At 45.1% G+C, this 18,922-nt stretch overlaps 1 protein-coding gene across 1 annotated transcript in view; it reads right to left on the bottom strand.

The window, feature by feature from the left end:
* Positions 1-280: 280 nt before the first annotated feature.
* The window catches only part of METTL25 (methyltransferase like 25), a 54,793-nt gene continuing 36,151 nt past the window's right edge, over positions 281-18,922 (bottom strand). Inside the window, exons 9-12 of the mRNA XM_035127305.3 lie at positions 17,871-17,964; positions 5,751-5,825; positions 4,733-4,804; positions 281-2,437 (exon numbers count right to left, since the gene is read on the bottom strand). Coding sequence (XP_034983196.3) covers positions 2,333-2,437; positions 4,733-4,804; positions 5,751-5,825; positions 17,871-17,964 — 346 coding nt within the window. The 3' untranslated portion in view covers positions 281-2,332. The remainder of the gene's footprint in view (positions 2,438-4,732; positions 4,805-5,750; positions 5,826-17,870; positions 17,965-18,922) is intronic.

The raw sequence follows: 18,922 nt of genomic DNA, 5'->3' as shown, positions 1-18,922 counted from the left end.
TAGGGCCCTGAGGGACTTGTCTTCTTTCCGCAGGGCCTGCAAGACGGAGCTGTTCCGCTAAGCTTTTGGCCAAGGCACAGTCTGACCCCCTCTCTCCTTCTGTAATCCTCATAGAACTCTCACCCAATGGTTGCCATTCATTTGATTCTGAATTGATTTTAGAATGTATTTTAATTGACTGTGTGATTTTATGTACACCGTGCTATTTTTACTTGTTGCTAGCCGCTCTGAGCCCGGCTTTGGCCGGGGAGGGCAGGATACAAATAAATGATGATGATGATGATGGTGTAAGAAATATGATTTATTTCATGCAAAAACTAGAAAGTAGGATTGTCAAAAACAAATGAGTAACAACTATGCATGGACTACACAGATGAGCCAAGACAGCACTGAGCAGCTGGGAAATGCTTCTGTGAGATAATGGAGCAGCATATCACAGCAGTGGGTGCTTCCTGAGCCTTCTACAGGTGAGCTCTTTTCATCATCTTTCTTGTTTCCAATATCCACGGCTGTATCCGTAGTCCTTTATGGTCCAGCAGCTATTGCACTATGCTCTAAGATGTAGGCAACAGAAGAGACAGCCACAAGTTCCTTCCTGCTGCTTCTCCCAAATATTTTCACAGCAGGCTAAGCTGAATGAGGTTAGTCACAGTCAGTTCTGCCGTGGTAAGACAGATGAGGTGGGCAGGACCTTCCTCCCCGTAAGGGCAAAAGGACACTGAAGATGTTCAAGAATACAGCTATGACACAGGAAATCTGGGACTGGAGAGTTTTACATTTTGATTAAAAAAATTAAAAACAGTTGCAGGGGGATCCAATATAAATTGGGGGGCAGTGGCACTGTTGGAGGAGGCATTTGTTTCTTACAGGCTTAAAAAAAATATTCCCCCATCTGAATGAAGGTGCAAATAATAAGAGGGGGCAGGAAGAGATTTAGATCTAATTTTTTTATCCATTTAGCCTTTATTGAATTTATTTATTTAATTGAATAACTGCCCTACAATACACAGCAGAGATACAGGGCATTACATAGACCAAACTCAATGACTTGGGGGGGGGGGAGTTCCAGGTATCCAAACATAGAAAAGACAAATAAAATTACACTGTCAAGAAGGTTTTAAATGCTGCAGGGACCCCTCTATTATTATCGCTCTTACTCGCATAACCAATAAAACAGAACCAATCCACCAAAAGTAGGTCTCTGTGTTTCATTTTCAATGAGCGCAATCTGCCAAGCTTGGCTAACTCAATTGTCCAGGGTTGCTCCTTCTGGGTCCTTCCAGACTCTGGCCATTATTGATATGGCTGTCATTAACAGAAAGCAAATTAAAGGTTCAAAGTGCAAGTCAGCATTCTCATCTCGGAAGAGATTCAAAAGTGTCAGATCAGAGGATTTAACAATGCGGTCTCCAGTTTTTTTAAATCTATTTTGGAGGAAACACGGTCCCAAAATTTGTCCACCTTGCTGCAGGTCCACCACATATGTCAGAAGGTTCTTGTATCCTTGCACCTCCCTTCCCCAACAAAGGGTGGAACAGAGAAAGCTGATGTGTGTCAAATAGAGAGATGTGGATTTAAAGGGGAATTTTCCCCACATAGAGTTCCAACAATCATTGTCAATACTGATGTTACAATCTAGTTTCCACCCCACCCCCCATCATCCACTGTGCTCATATCCTTATTAAAAAGCAACTTGTGAATTTTGGATACCAAACTATTGCGATCACCATCCAGGATGTTAAGAGAAATTCAAAGGATTAAGATCTCATAAGGCCTGTTCCTTAACATGCAGTTGCCAGATAAAGTTACCAACCTGATGCCAGGCTAGACAGGTGATCTTTGAGTCCCTGAACTAAGTTTTCCACGTGTGTTTGGCCAGTGGGGGAGCATCAGGAATGAAGCCTTTAAGCCTGTAGAGTCCAAACTGTTCAAATTCTTTCACATTGTCTATCTTCAGAACAAAAAAATCAGGATGGCATTACAGAAGGATTAGCGGATAAATGTTCTAAAAAGTTTTAAAGTGAGATATATGATCATGGATCGCTCTCTTCTACCCCATGGTTGGCTTATTTTTCATGGAAATTTTACAATCCTGTTGTACTATGCATGTAAGGCAAAGGTAAAATTTCACACTTCATGTTACAGGTACTTGATGGTATACAAGGGATAGTTTATATTTATTTTTCTTGTACATATTTCCTGATTTATAAAACATTAAAACTTTAAAAAGAAGCCATTAACAGAACAGTTGATAACAGCAGAGTAAGTGTAAAAAGAAACCCTTGTGTTATAAAGTACAAAAGCAGTATCAGTTCCCAGCTTTAGATCCAATTTACTTGCATGTGAAAGTCTGTTTTTTCAAAGCCACAACTGCAAAGCATCTGGGGGATTTTATGGGATCGAATAATTTTACCAGTCCAGACCAGGCAATGTTGTCCTGTAAAATAATACTTGATCAGAGAAAGGCATTTGACTTGAAAGCTCAGATACGGCAATACGTTTTTTCCTAAAATAAAAATAAAAATCACCAAACAAATTCTGCAACACACACAAAGTGTGTCTAACATTCATCCTCCATTGTTGTTTGCTTGAAGTTTCACTGCTGCCAATTACAATTTCAAAAGCTATGGTTTTGAAAGGAGGCTGTTTTATTGTTCTTAGTTATTGTCTTGTGAATTTGCTACTAAAACTACACTGAGCTCTTAGTTCATCACCAAGAGCCCAGCAGCTGTCTTAAGAAGCGAAGGCAGAACTCTTTCCCCATGCTCTGCCTCACTCCGGAGCTCCTTCAAGCTGATATTATGAGCTGCCCTCTGTCAACATGTGCAGCGTAAGTTAATAGAACTTCTTATCTAAACAAGGTAGGCTGGTGAGACGAGGAGTGCATTCATTAACCTGCCTTCATCACTTTGGGCTGCTTTTTCTTCCGACACAAAGTCAAAATATCTTACACCAACTTTTGCTATGTCAGCTGTACGGCAGGGCTGGCCAAAGGCAGATTTGGGAAGTATCATTAAAGGGCAGCACATTTGTCAATTATTTGTTTTATTTTATATATATGTATTATGCTCAGGAGGCATCATTTGGCTTTGCAGCCTCAGGCACCAAAATCTCTTGTGCTGCCAGTGGCATAGCTACAATAATAACTAACACTAGCAGAACGGCACAGAAAAGCAATACTAGATATGCTAGCAGCATGGGCATGAATCTCATTCAACAGTAAATTTAGCAAAGTTAAGTCAGTGATGAATGCTACTGAACTGATTTCCCTGTTTTCTTGCAAATTCAGAATACTACTGTGCAGATCACTAGAGGTCTATGAAGTAATAACCTCACATCATGTGAAGTTTCTGACTCGTGTAGTGCTTTTGAAATCCATATTTTGGTTTTTGAAATCCAGGGGAAGAAGAAGTGCTGTTTTATGTGCACCTGCTGAAGGGGGGCTCGTGGAACTGAAGCTTTCATAATTTAAAACTAGCTGGCATTTGTAAAAACAAAAACAAAAAAAGTTATTTATGTATTTCAACAGTTTCTCTAAAAATATCCGGTAAGAACAAAAGCACACATTTATTATAAATCAATTGTTCGAGTGCTGCACTGCAGACAAAATAAAACTCCCTTAGGATAAATCTTCTCTATGATTCTGTGATTCTCTAAAGGACTTAAATTGTGGAGGAAAAGCAGAGCAGCTCAATGGATGTGCTTGGAAAAGCAAAGAAGAAGAAAAGTTAGGTATCGATTCAATGGTTCATTATTTGCGAAAGGTCAGATATTCTGCAGAAATTTCACTGCACATTATCAGTGCCAGCCCCACTCACATGCATGCAGTTTGCTCCTTGGGTGAAAGGATGGAAAAACATAAGACAACTCTCCTACTCTCTTATTTAAATCACTATGTGCAGATTTAAGCGCAGCTTGTTCACCACCAGCCTTTCTATGAAGAAGTGATTTCTCATTCCCGAGATGATGAAAATCACCCCTTTTATTTCTAGTACTGACACGAGAATGCCATTTCATTCATTTGGCAATCTCTGGAGTAGTACGCAAGTGAGAGTGTGGTGATTCCAGTGCTTGCATGAAAGCAGATGAATATGTGAAATGGTCTGCAAGTAGTAAGCTTAAAACATATCCTTTACCAAGATTATAGCTGTCATAGAGCACGTTTCTGTCCAAGGGTATAGACTCCGGCTATCTTAAGTAGCAAAATGTGAAGTGTTTATGGACAGAAAAATTCCCATGAACCAAATCACACTGCTACAGACCATTGAAGTAGTCCATATCAATGATAACTTGATTCTGGATCAGTTAACATGTTGCTTGAACAGCTAGGGATGAACCATGTTGCTGAAGGTACCATGTATCACAAACACATACCTGTTGGAAACAGCAACTGGTTGCATATTAAATAAAGGCGTTACCTTAATATTAAGATCATGCAGAAAACAGCAGTATACGCAAAGTCAAAATGGCTTGAGCACTTCAGCTACTAACAGTTAAAATATCTGTTTAGGCAATGTTGTTTCTTTATTACTGGTAATTTACCATGCAATTAAAAGAACATAAAAACTTTACTGCAACAGATTTCCCAAAGTAAAAACATCTGCGGCACAACATTGGGAGTGATGGATTGGACACTTAAAACTTTTCCAAATATGTGAAAATCATGCATGCTGCTGTCGTTTTCTTAATATGAAAAAGTATTATTCTGCTGTGTCACGTTACTAAGAATTACCTGTTCTTTGAGGTAGCAGAGACGATCTAGAAGAATCAGCACCTCGATACAAGGTCCCAGCACAACTTTCAACTGAAAGAAACATTTAGCCACCAATTTAGCCACAGGAGAGAAATATAATTCCATTACTGCAAAAAAGTAACGTCCCCCCAATACAGTTTCCATGTTGTTTTGTGCTACATTTCAGGAGACACTTCTTTGAAAAATTATTACATATTTCATCTCATTATTTTACAGGGATTAATTATGAATTTAAAAGGTACTGGGCTAGCAGTTTTTCACTCAGGCTGACAAGGAGGTACATTTAGTAAGACAGAATTTGTCCATGACTGACGGTTAGTCATTCAATAGGGTCATGCAAATGTTACACAAATTATGTTAGTTACATATATATATATATATATATATATAATTAGCTACAATCTTTTTTCTCATGATAGATTACCAAAATGGCCCTTGGCATTGATTCTGTACTACCAGACACAAACTCTTCAACACTTTCCCATCAAAACAATTAAGGACGGTGGGCACTGCCAAAAAAAAAAATAGTACAAGTGCAACCTTGCCAAGTCTACCCTATTGGACATCTTCAGAAAATCAGTGTAATAAAGATCAAAGTCTGTGAAATGCAATAGGCATGGCATCTATTATCAAGTAGCTTTGAGGTATAACTCAGCACACAAAACACATTGCAAGTGGCAGAAATCTTGTTAAAAGGGAACCAACAATGAAATGTATTAAAAGGAACACTCAGAGACCAATATGGGTTCAAAAGGAGCCCAACTTTTTTTTTAACATTTATTATACTTGAAAAAGAATCTCCATATGTTCTCATTATTCTACTGACACCTAATATAATTTTGGAAGAGAATATTCTCCCAGTTAAGGGTTTTCTTCTTCTTCCTGTAGAGAGTATATCACAATATAAACTGATCCACCTCATCGTAAAAGTTTAACCCAACCCAACTGTGGCCTAACATAAACATACAAAACAACTTTTCAGAAACTGTGATTTTACCATATTAAAAGCTTCCAGCTCATTCATTCTGTGCTTGTATTTTTCAAAGTACTCCATTATGAGGCTGTCTGAAATCTGCAATAACAGGAAAATTGATGATGGCAATTAAAACCTACCTGAGGCAGATACTAAAATTATTTTCTCTAATTAAAAATACTTGAAACCCAACAGAAATTTCATTTTACAATCAATAATTTCCCAATTTACTATAATGACTTTGCAGGACTAATTTTTCACTCCCGAAATTGTTTATGTCTCTTACCTGTGTTATTGCTCTACAGCGATATTATACTTTTTTTAAAAAAAAAGGGGGGGGAGATGAAATCACTCTACGCATGCTACCCTAAGCACATTTATACTAGAAAGAAAGACCTGTTGAATTAAGTGGGACATAAATTCAGAGTTAACATGTTTGGTATTGCATTGTAAGGCTGGTGCTCTCTACTGGAAGTGAAGACAATACTCCTAGATCCTTTGCATACAATATGGGGTAGCCATTCTACAGTTGGGTAAGCATTCTTAAAACAGGCATCAGAATATGAAATATTGAATCTCTTAAAAACAAGGTTAGGCTCCTTAAAACGTAGGACATTTTGGTAAAAGAGGCAACATTCTAGAATGTTTCAAAGTAGCTAAAATACTTTAAACAGGAAAATCATCCTTCTTTTCTACTTGGTCTCTGTATTTTAAATATTATCAGAGCAGTGTGTGGTGCAACCACACAAACAGCAACTATACAGTGAAGGTAGTCCAAGACTTGGTTCTCAGATTCCACATTCTAATTCCAACCATGTCCATAATTGCATGTATGGTTTCAGCCCAAATATGCTACAAGCCACCAACAAAAGCTAGGAAAACAAAAAGCTTAGGTAAGTCAGAGAATATAGCTTCTGTATGTAAGAGAGTGAATGAAGGAGAAGGGGAAGGATAAATACCACCGAGAGCAGCTTCTAGAAATTTTAGCAACATTACGGGTAAAAGGGAATGTTTAGATTGTAGCCCATTGTTAAACTTCTCAGGCATCTTCTATTGCAAACAAACCAAATAAACTGATTCAAAACTTGCTTTTATTGAATTAAGTTATTAAAAGCTTGGAACTCTGAGTTGAATCCAAGAGTGCACTTCTATGAATGTAAGTAGCCCTCTGTGAAAGGGGCTTGGATTTGGCAGAAACCTCTGCAGAATTCCGCCTTCTCCCTGCCAATCTTCCCCCTTCTCCCTGCCAATCTTATTTCACTTCTCACAAACTTTGGAAGGTCCAAAGTGTCTCTAGAGCATATTTTCAGGGGGTGTGGGAGAAGATAAGAAGCCCACGAAGGCCTTGGAGAAAATGGGTGAAGATTTCTGTATTTGCGGCCAATTTAAAACCTCATTTTTAGTGCAGAAATGTATTTCATCATAAGGGAAGTTAAAGTAAAAAGTGGGCAGGGGTTGAACCCAGAAGACTGATGTATACTAGCCCTGCTAAGATGTAGCAGCTGAAGTATGATAGGCTAGAAGTTTATGTCCTCCTTTTTCTGCCTCCCCTCCTAGTTTGCAAAAACTATTTTGTCCCCAGACCAAAACTGTAAACTGGGCTTTCAATGCTGACGTTGAAACAAACCATGGTTTTCACAATCCATGGTGCCTAATTAAGATATCTGTTTAAACCAGGGATGGAGAAAAGAAGTGCAGCAATTCCAATCCTTTTATTGATGGCCAAACCACAATTTGCCTGCTCATGTCTGAACTGACTCACAGAAAATCCAAGAAATCTTCTCATACCTTACATGTGAATGAAATATGAAAAGATCTAAATGAGTCAATAGAAGACTATTCTATACCGATCCCTAAATTACAGCATCTTTAGAATGAAAACAGGAGGTACAAACTAAAGATTACCATGCATCCTGCCATGCAAATGCTCACATAAAAGGAGAGATCAGCTCACCACGGCAGCAGTGGAATGCCTCAAATGAAATGTCATATATTCAGTTCTTAATGCTTATTTGCCACAGACTCATTCCTTCTTCTCCAACACCTTGTTGGTGCTGGGGATTTTCTGTTTGCATATTTTAAAGTGAAGTCTGTAGTTTGCCAGCTGATTCTTGTAGATACTACAGCTGTTAAAACTCCTTATCAGATTAAACTGGAATTTGGCACCGGCAGTACACAGATTACATGTTGGTTTATATTTAAACTACAGTCATCCTTGAAATACTGCATTAATATATGTGCTTTGTACAGTTTTAACAGCAACCTTTCATAATCCCGTTTTGACAGCAGGACTATATCTTCCTTTCCACAATTGGCTGGTGAACGTTCTTGCTGAAATGCTCATTACAATTTAAGATTCGGATGACCTATTTGCATTATAACTCAAGTTAATAAGGAATGGCAAACCAAACCCCTCAACAGCTTCGAAACAAAACACACCCACACACTAAGGTGGCACGTTTACTTGAAAGTAGGTCCCACTGAACTTGGTGAGACTCCTGAATAAATAATACAGAAGATTGCATTGCATGTACCAAAGAGAGATCTCACCAAAACAAATGGCACCTATCAAATCTTCAAAGCTTCTTTCTGGTTCATCAGTTCTGGATACATGAACAAAGAACTCTGTAGTCTTTGACACGGAAGTAAAGGAGACAACTAGATGAACACCATGTGCCTAATGAAGGCACCTGCTACTTCTCCAAGCAAGGAGATAATGGAGGAAGGACAATTCCCCCATATTCCTTGCCTTGCTTGCATGCTCAGGCTTGTAATTTAATGTCCCAAGAGCTTCTGTGGCTCACTTGACAGCTCCTTTGCTGTCATGAAGCATGAGGTTCTCAAGGAAAGAGGGTGTCACTCCAAGAAAAAGAAAAGCCATGCCTTAAGGCTGACTTATTCCTTGGGGGATTAACTGAGGACACACCGCCAGGGATTGGGTGTGTGTGTGTCTTAGTAGCGCGAGATTTACTCCTTAGAAGCGCAAAGAGATGTTTGACAGTTGTCTGGGCTGCATGCTAACTAGCCTGCCTAGTGTGAAGGCTGCCAATGCTTTGACTAGACAGGCTGGTAGGATGAGTAAGCAACAGTGGTGAAATTCCTGGAAACAAAATGAAGTTTTCTACATAGGAAGCTGAAAACCAGGACCCGCATACCAGCTTTTGGTAAGATGCTTCCTGTTGCACAAGGGGGGGGCAGCTAGGTAGGCTGAGTTGAGAGGTCTCATGCGTGGTTTATACAGAGGTGCACAGACAAGGGATGTGGATTTCTTAGTCCCTGGAGAGTGTTTTGTGACAAGCCAGCTCTTAAAAAAGTGATAAGCTCTCCTCAAACCGGAGCAGAACCACACTGATGGTAAAGGTAAAGGGACCCCTGACAATTAAGTCCAGTTGCGAATGACTCTGGGGTTGCGCTGCTCTTCTCGCTTTACATGCCGAGGGAGCTGGCGTTTGTTAGCTTCCGCAGACAGTTTTTCCGGGTCATGTGGCCAGCATGACGAAGCCGCTTCTGGCGAAACCAGAGCAGCGCACAGTAATGCAGTTTACCTTCCCACTGTAGTGGTACCTATTTATCTACTTGCACTGCCTGCTTTTGAACGGCTAGGTTGGCACTGATGGTACTTAACATCAAAAAGGCTGCAGAGCAGCTTTTAAAATTAACCCTTGGGGTGCAGCTGTTCGAAGTTGGAAAGCATCCAGTTCATCAGGACAAATTATCTCGAGCAAATGGGGGTGAAAATATTTCTCATCACCCAAAAAAGGAAGAAAGTAGAACTAGGAAATGAGCATACAGTACGACATGGCTTCCGTAATGGGAGAGAGCCCATGGAGAGAACCATAATGTTGGGCCTTTGGGAAGAGTCACAACCCAGGAGTAGAAGGTCCCAGGGGTAGAAGGTTCATGTAGTAGGTCCCAGTTTCAATCGCCTGGCACCTCCAGGTGGGATTATACTCAGAGTGGATGTGTTTATATGCTAAAACTAGAGTCTCTGAACCAAGACAACTGAACCGAAGTGCTTGACCTTAAAGGAGAGCATAGACGAAGGACTAACCCTGCCAGAGGCTCCGATATGGTCTGTGAGGCCACTTTCTCCAAACCATGCCCATTAGCCAATGTCACTGGTGATAATCAGCTGATGAGTAAGAGGACAAGGTTTAATTCTGCCATGGCTCTACTGCCCTTTTTCCAGCAGGGAACAAGATTGCACAGCCAAGGCAGCAGGGAACAAGATTGCACAGCCAAGGCAGCACATCAGCTGAGTGGGTATTAAAGCCATGTGCAAAAGTGTTACTTGAAGCAGCTCACGTGTGAGAGCTACTTCAAAGAGGCTTTAGAAAAGGGCTGAAGACAGCGCCTGCACTCCTGTTTGAGCTAAAGGAGAAGAGAGAAACAGGCTAAGGAGGTGCTTGGACTGTTGAATGATAAGGTGTGTTAAAGGCTGCAGAGAAACTGAATTAATTCTTTGCACCTGTCTTTTCTACAGAAAATGTAAGATAGGTATCCATGTCTGAACACGTCTCAAAAAGAGAGGCTGAAGGACAGAAGAAAATTGTGGTGACAACATATGACGTTCCAGTCCTTATTGAGAAATGTAAAAGTAACAAATCACTAGGTACTAATCTTATCCACTTTCCCCCCAAAGGTTAAAGGTAAAGGTAAAGGGACCCCTGACCATTCTGTCCAGTCGTGACCGACTCTGGGGTTGTGGCACTCATGTCACGTTATTGGCTGAGGGAGCCGGCGTACAGCTTCTGGGTCATGTGACCAGCATGACTGAGCCGCTTCTGGCAAACCAGAGCAGCACACAGAAACGCCGTTTACCTTCCCGCTGTAGTGGTACCTATTTATCTACTTGTACTTTGACGTGCTTTCAAACTGCTAGGTTGGCAGGAGCTGGGACCAAGCAACAGGAGCTCACCCCATCGCAGGGATTCGAACCGCTGATCTTCTGATCAGCAAGCCCTAGGCTCTGTGGTTTACTTTCTGTTAATTTGCTTTGTAACCATGTTCACATATCCTGGGCAATGCTGTAGAGTTTGTAATTTGTGACCCAGGATTCATTTGAGCCTTGCTTAAGGCGTTTTTCTAAAAACCTCTTAGTTGTGTGTGTTAAGTTTCTTTTTAAACTAATTCTCAATTTTTAAAGTAACTTCCTCTATTGAAATTAAATGGGCTTCGATCCAAATTGCTTAGTCTGAAGAGATCTTTAGATCACAGGCATTTGATTTCTGCCTGAAGTAAAACCAATGTCAGCGCATTAGAACAATGGCTCTTGCAGGTTTTCTTTAGAAATATAAGCTTGTTAAAAAGAAAACACCAGAAATAACAAACACACATTATATCCAATAAATGTAGCAATAAGTTCCAGATGATGTCAAAAACGGGAAAGAAACTGAAAATGCAATTCAGTAAACAGAATAATCTGTGCGTTTTCCCGCATATGGGGGAAAAAAAACTTCTCAGAAATAAAATGTTCTGGAGAACATCAAATTTTACTGACAAAACTGATATTGCTAATTTAGTGATTTTTTAAAATAAAAAACCCTATTCAAAGCATATCTATTGAACATGTACTGTGCAATCCAACATATGTTCATTTGGACACTACTCCCATTTATTTCAATGGGATTTATTCACTACAAGTGTGCACAGGACTGAGGTCTCCATGTCCCTGGGAATACAGTAGAGACATAAATGGAATTTCTACTGTATGCATGAATTCATATATATATATATATATATATAATTTCTTACACATACAGAAAAAATCCCTTAGTATATGACACAAGGCCCTATTTCAGAAAACAACATCCAAATAATTCTTTTTAGCACTACTTAATATTTACAGTGAGGATGTTGTGTTCAAAGAGGGAGAAGGAATCCTTCCCTGTTTAGGGAAGTTTTTAAATGTTTGAAGTTTTATTCTGTTTTGAATGTTCTGTTGAAAGCCACCCAGTATGGCTGGGAAAATCGAGCCAGATGGGCAGGGCAGAAAATAATAAATAAATAAATAATAAAGGCTCTTGGCATCTGCAATTCCTGCTATTCCACCATCACTGATTTGTAACTTTTTGCTTTTTATTAATTGCAGTAAATTAAACTGGAGGAGCGGAATAAAATCTTCCAAATATTCCACTTGCAACAATTTGGAACTGGTAAGTATGTGCAACTTAAGACAAATCTACAGTGGATATAAATTTCAGCAACTGTAAAGACAACATAAGCTTTCAGATTTCAGCAGCACAACTTCCACTAGCAAACAATCCACTGAAATAAACCATCATCTATGAAGGTGAATTGCATGTGTGAGGGACAGGGGATATCGCGAAGTCCCTCCCCTCCTGAGTTCAAGCCAATCCCCGAGCACAGGGGGAAGCAGAGAGAGTTCCGATTCCAGTGGGGAAGCAGGAAGTCGTGTCCGAGGCTCAGGCAAGGTAGAGGAGCCAGGGTCCCAGGTGGGACAGGAAGGGGCGAATAAGGGCGGGAGACCCATCCCCCCAACTCCGGAATTACGCAGAAAGAGGAGGGGAAAGAGGATGGGTCTGCCAAAGCTTTTGTGTTGGAGAAAGACGCGCCAAAAGCCATTAGGAGGTTCTGAAACCGACTGACCACATCACTCCGTGTAAATAGCAATGACTTAAGCACTGTAAATACGCAGCACCAATAAAAGAATAAAATGCAGAGCTGCGTAGCGTCGTTACTCTGAAGTAGTCCACTCCGGCCACTGTGACAGCAACCTCCTAATCCTTTTTGGGCTACTTTGGAGTTGCCGGGATGAGCGTGTCAGAGGCGGAGAGATGGCGGCAGATCGCGGAGCAAGCCCAGCAAGAACTGCAGCAGCTGTCGCTGCAGGCGCAGGGGGAATTGAAGGCAGCTAAAGAAGAGACTAAGAAGGTCCAGGACGACCGGCTACAACTTGCGGAACAGGTGAGAGCGCTACAGGAAAGAGAGCAGGAATTAAGGGCGGTGGCGGTAGACCTCCAAAACAAGCTGGATGCAGAGAAAAACAAGGCGGGAGGGGCACCCCAAGTCCAAGTGCTGCCAGGAAGGAGAGCCGGGACGCTAGTAAGCAAGTTCAATGGAGACCCGAAAGAATATCAGGGCTTTGAGACTGAGATTGTGTATGCTCTTGAGCTGCACCACGATGAGTTCCCTGATGATGAGCACAGGGTAGCGTTTATTGTGGAGCACCTTACCGGGGCAGCCAGGGAGTGGCTAAGACCGTTAATTGCAACAAAGAATCCTTGCATGAAGAATGTCAAACTATTTCTAGAAGGTTTGAAAACGATGTATTCGTCCGATAGTCATATGGACCAGACTAAGGAGGAACTTCATAATTTACGCCAAGGAAATATGACAGTTCGCGCGTATTGGGCGAAATTCACCATGCTGGTGCACAGATTGGGGTGGGAACTAGAGTCACCCCCAATGCAAGCGGCGTTCTACTTGGGGTTGCATGAGGAGGTGAAGGATGAGCTCTCGAGAGGTCCAAAGCCCAGTAATATGGATCAGCTGAGCAAAGCGGCTCTGGCGGTGGGGGTGAGACAGGAATCCCGGTGGAGCGACAAGCAAGCAACGCGCGCAAAGCGGGCTTGGTTCCCACGGTCGCAGGAGAAGCCACTCCCCCAACAACCCTTTCAAGCCACGCCTGGGGCCAGCCAGGACCAGGAACCCATGCAGATTGATAGCGCGCGCGCGCGGGCTTTTCAAACCCCAGCGGCGCCAAGACGCAAGGAGGGAAGGGGTGGGAATTGCTTTCTCTGCAACTCCCCCCAGCATCTCGTCAGAGACTGCCCACATCGCAGGGAGTGGCAAGGAAAGGCGGGAACGGTTGTGCCCTCCCCCACTGATGCAGCACCACAGCAGGGAAACGGGAAAGCCTGGCTGCAGGAGACAAGGGGCAGCAGCCAGGCACAGTCAGCAGACAACAGCCCCAGCCCACCCACCCGCACAGAGGGGAGCAGAGCCAGCCCACCCCTCCCAGAGCAGGAGTGGTTCTAGAAGTGACGCTCACGCTCCCAAATGGCTATCCCCTGACGGTCCTCGCCCTAATTGACAGTGGTGCCTCAGCGAACTTCTTCTCGAGGAACTTTGCAGAACAGCACCAGATCCAGCTTCTGCAGCTGGATTTTCCTCTGCACGTGGCAACCATTGACGGCAGAGAGTTGCTGGGAGGGGCCATCACCCATCAACCCCCCCCCCATGAGAATGACGGTGGGAAGGCACTCAGAGACACTGGCATTCAACGTCACCACCATCTCAGACCCCCCCATCGTCTTGGGCATGAGCTGGCTGGCGCGCCACGACCCCTCCATCAGTTGGCACCAGAGATGCATCACTTTTGGATCGGACTTTTGCCTGGAACACTGCATGCAGCACCAACCAGGGGAGGGGCCTCCGATAGCCACGGTGGCCACCATGCACATCAAAGGGGGTGAGGCGATACCCAAGCCGTACTGGGACCTGCAGGAGGTCTTCAGCGAAGCGGAGTCCGACCACCTACCCCCACACAGGCCTTTTGACTGCCAGATCAACCTGGTGCCAGGGGCAACTATACCCCCAGCCAAGCTGTACGCCATGTCAGACCAGGAACTGGAGGATCTGCGCGCTTTCATCGACAAGAACCTCAAGCGGGGGTTCATCAGAGAAAGCAAGGCAGCAGGGGGCAGCCCGGTCTTCTGGGTGGACAAGAAAGACACGCAACAGCGCCGTCTGGTGGTGGATTTTAGACGACTGAATTCAGTGACAGAGCCAGTGGCTTTCCCCATGCCCAGAGTGGATGATCTCCTGACAGCGGCACGCAGGGGCAAGATTTTCACCAAGCTAGACCTGAGGGGGGCGTACAACTTGATCAGGATCCGGGAAGGCGATGAATGGAAAACCACGATGTTCACGCCTCTGGGCTCTTTTGAATATCTGGTGATGCCCTTCGGGTTGCAAGGGGGCTCAGCATGCTTCCAGGCCTTCATGCACCACGTCCTGGGGTCCCTCCTCTTCAGGAAATGCTTGGTCTTCCTGGATGACATCCTTATTTACTCCAATGACCCAGTGCAGCATGTGAAAGATGTCAGGGAGGTGTTGCAGCGCCTGAAGGAGAACCACCTGTATGTGAAGCTGGAGAAGTGCAAGTTTCACACCAAGGAGGTGGACTTCCTGGGCTACAAGCTGTCCGACAAGGGGCTGGCGATGGACAAGGACAAGGTGCAGGCCATCCTGGACTGGCACAGCCCCAGGACGCGCAAAGATGCCCAACGCCTACTAGGCTTCGCCAACTTCTACAGGAAGTTCATCAAGAACTTCTCTCGCGTTACGGCTCCCATCACTGACTGCCTGAGAGGCAAGCAGAAGTTCAGGTGGACACCAGAGGCGCAAGCAGCGTTCGAAAGCCTCAAGAGGGTGTTCGCCTCAGACCAGAACCTGTTCCACGTGGTTCAGGACGCGCCCCTACGCGTGGAGACAGATGCTTCTGATAAAGCTGTGGGCGCCATTTTGTTGCAACTGGACGCCAACAGAGAGTGGAGACCCTGTGCCTTCTTCTCCAGGAAGTTGACCCAGCCAGAGCGAAACTACACGGTGTTTGATCGGGAACTTCTTGCGATCCACGCTGCGTTCCAGCACTGGAGACACTTCCTGGTGGGCGCCAAGCACCCCATCCAGGTGTGCACGGACCACAAGAACCTGGAGTTCTGGAGAACTGCCAGGGTGCTCAACCAGCGGCAGATACGGTGGGCAGAGTTCTTCTCGAACTTCAACTTCTCCATACACTACATCCCGGGAGAGCAGAATGTCAGGGCGGATGCCCTCTCCCGCAAGCCAGAGTACATGGAGGAGGAGGCGCCACCGGCACCCAGGCACATTTTCCCCCCGTCAGCATGGTCCTGCGGAGCAGCAGTGGTGAGCGAGGCAGAACTCACAGCACTGACGGCAGCGGATGAATTTGCCAACCGCATCTTCAGAGAACTGAGGGGGGGGGAGCAGGCAAAAGACTTTGCAGAACGCAGGGGGCTGCTTTTCTACAAGGGTGCACTGTACCTGCCCACCACCCAGCTTAGACGTACGGTCCTCAAGCAGATGCACGACAACCCAACGGCGGGTCATTTTGGGAGGGACAAGACCACTCACCTAGTCATGAGACACTTCTGGTGGCCAGGGGTGAGGGAAGATGTTCGAGACTATGTAAGGGGCTGTGACACCTGCCAGCGGGCAAAGGTGGTCAGAGCAGCGCCACCGGGATTGCTGGAGCCCTTAGCCACACCACACAGGCCGTGGGAAGTGGTGTCCATGGACTTCATCACAGATCTGCCTTCTTCCAGGGGCAAGACCGCAGTGTTGGTGGTGGTGGACCTCATGTCCAAAATGTGCCATTTTATACCGTGTGCCAGGGCGGTCTCTGCAGAAGAGACAGCCAAACTGTTTGTGGATCACGTATTCAGACTGCATGGATTACCCTTAAGGGTTATTTCGGATCGTGGCCGCCAATTTGTTTCCAGGTTCTGGCGGCGGCTCATGAACCTCCTGCAGGTGGAGGTCAGCTTGTCGACGGCTAGACACCCGCAGACCAATGGACAGGCGGAGAGGGTCAACGCCATTCTGCAGCAGTACCTGAGATGTTACGTCAGCCAGAGGCAAACGGACTGGGTGGATCGCCTGCCACTGGCAGAATTTGCCTACAACAATGCGGTGCACGTCTCCACAGGGGTGTCGCCCTTTAAGGCCAATTACGGGCGTGACCTCAGATCTTTCCCTGAGAGGGAGGGGGAGGAGGAGGAGGAGGGCCCACAGGCTGAGGATTGGGCAGAGGAACTGGAGACGGTGCACCAGCAGCTCAGAGAACACTTGGAGAGAGCCAAGGAAGCGTACAAGAGGGGGGCAGATCGCCACAGGCGACCGGGGGAGGTCATTAGGGTGGGGGACAAAGTTTGGTTGTCCTCGGAGGGCCTTCCCATCAGAGGGCGATGCAAAAAGCTGGCGCCCAGAAGGTTGGGCCCCTTCACGGTCACGCAACAGGTCAACCCGGTGGCATACAGGCTGGCACTGCCAGAGGACATGAGGGTGCACCCAGTGTTTCATAGATCGCTGCTGTCGCCGTACAGGGAAAGCAGCAGGCTCCGAGACAGCGAACAAACCCCTGAGGGAGGGGGGGAGAGGGAAGGCAGGGAGCAACTCAATGAGGCCACAGCCATCCTGGATTCAAGGTGGGGGGTGGGGGGACTGGAGTACCTCATGGCATGGGAGGATGCTCCACCGTCCCAGAATGAATGGGTCCCAGCCACTCAGATACAGGAGGAATTCCTGGTAGAAGAATTTCACGCCCTCTTTCCCCATAGACCCAAGCCCTGGCACATGGAAAGGGAGGGGGAGGGGGAGGAAGCACGGGAGAGCAGTTCACCATGGCGCTGGGAAGCGGAGTTTGAGGAACCAGAGGATGAGGTATGGGTGTCACCGAGATCCACCCAGTCAGAGGAAGGAGCAGATTGGCAGAACATTTTTACCCCCACCAGCTCTGACGCCACAGACTTTTTGGGATTCCCGTCCTCCCAGGCGGAAGGGGGGGGCTTGCAGGACTGGGGGGAGGTGTTCACACCAACGGGCTCGGAAAGCACTGAGTTCTTAGGCTTCCAGTCGTCACCGACACCTGGGGGGGACCTGGGGAGGGGTGAAGGAGAGCTTGGGAGGGGGGTGGATGTGAGGGACAGGGGATATCGCGAAGTCCCTCCCCTCCTGAGTTCAAGCCAATCCCCGAGCACAGGGGGAAGCAGAGAGAGTTCCGATTCCAGTGGGGAAGCAGGAAGTCGTGTCCGAGGCTCAGGCAAGGTAGAGGAGCCAGGGTCCCAGGTGGGACAGGAAGGGGCGAATAAGGGCGGGAGACCCATCCCCCCAACTCCGGAATTACGCAGAAAGAGGAGGGGAAAGAGGATGGGTCTGCCAAAGCTTTTGTGTTGGAGAAAGACGCGCCAAAAGCCATTAGGAGGTTCTGAAACCGACTGACCACATCACTCCGTGTAAATAGCAATGACTTAAGCACTGTAAATACGCAGCACCAATAAAAGAATAAAATGCAGAGCTGCGTAGCGTCGTTACTCTGAAGTAGTCCACTCCGGCCACTGTGACAGCATGTATTGAGTAAACAGCTACCGTACTTACCTCTGACTCATCGAGTTCAAGCTTTTTAAAAGCTTTTCGAGCATAATCCAAGAAGGAAGATGATTTAGAATATACTTTCCCAATATTACGATCACTGAAATGATAAACAGGACATATTTTTGTTCTTGTTGCATTAAAAGGCTATATATTATCATTCCACAGAGAGCATTCACAGAAAGCATTCATGTCCTATCAAAAGAATGAAATACATAAAATACTGTTTTATATTTATTCAAGTTTCCTTTTCAACTTCATCGGGAATACAGATCATACATAAAAGAAGACTGGGGATGCCAGTAGATCATAGATCATAGAATTGTAGAGCTGGAAAAGACCCCAAGGGTCATCCACTCCAACCCCCTGCAATGCAGGGATCTTTTGCCCAATATAGGGCTCGAACCCACAACCCTGAGATTCAGCGTCTCGTGTTCTACCAACTGAGCTATGATTCCAAATGCATTTGTATTAACTAAAATAGTTATTCTTGCATGTTAAAGAAAGAAGGTATTATACAGCCCTATACAGTGGTACCTTGGAAGTCAAACGGAATCCATTCCGGAAGTCCGTTCAACTTCCAAAACCAAGGTGCGGCTTCTGATTGGCTACAGGAAGCTCCTGTAGTCAATCAGAAGCTGCATTGGACATTTGGGTTCCAAAGAGCATTCGCAAACCGGAACACTCACTTCCGGGTTTGGGGCGTCCGGGAACCAAAACGTTTGACTTGCAAGGCGTTTGGAATCCAAGGTACGACTGTATTATATAGCCCATAGTTGTATCATGTAGACCAGTGTTCCTTCAACCTTGGGTTCACCAGATGTTCTTGGACTACAAGGCCCATCATCCCCATCCAGCTTAGTCAGTGGTCAGAGATATAAATTGCAGTCCAACAATATCTGATGACCCAAGGTTGAAGAACACTGATGTAGACAATATATAAGATGCACAGGGAGGGGGTGGATAGCTTTAAACAGAGTATCTCCAGCAAGAAATGTTTGAATCAACAGGCAGAAGTGAAGGCCTATGTTTGATCTTTTCCTAACCAGGAAAAGTAT

This window comes from Zootoca vivipara, chromosome 9 (genome assembly GCF_965207765.1).
Source record: "Zootoca vivipara chromosome 9, rZooViv2.hap1.1, whole genome shotgun sequence".
Lineage (NCBI taxonomy): Eukaryota > Metazoa > Chordata > Lepidosauria > Squamata > Lacertidae > Zootoca > Zootoca vivipara.
This window is presented reverse-complemented; position numbering and strand designations above follow the sequence as displayed.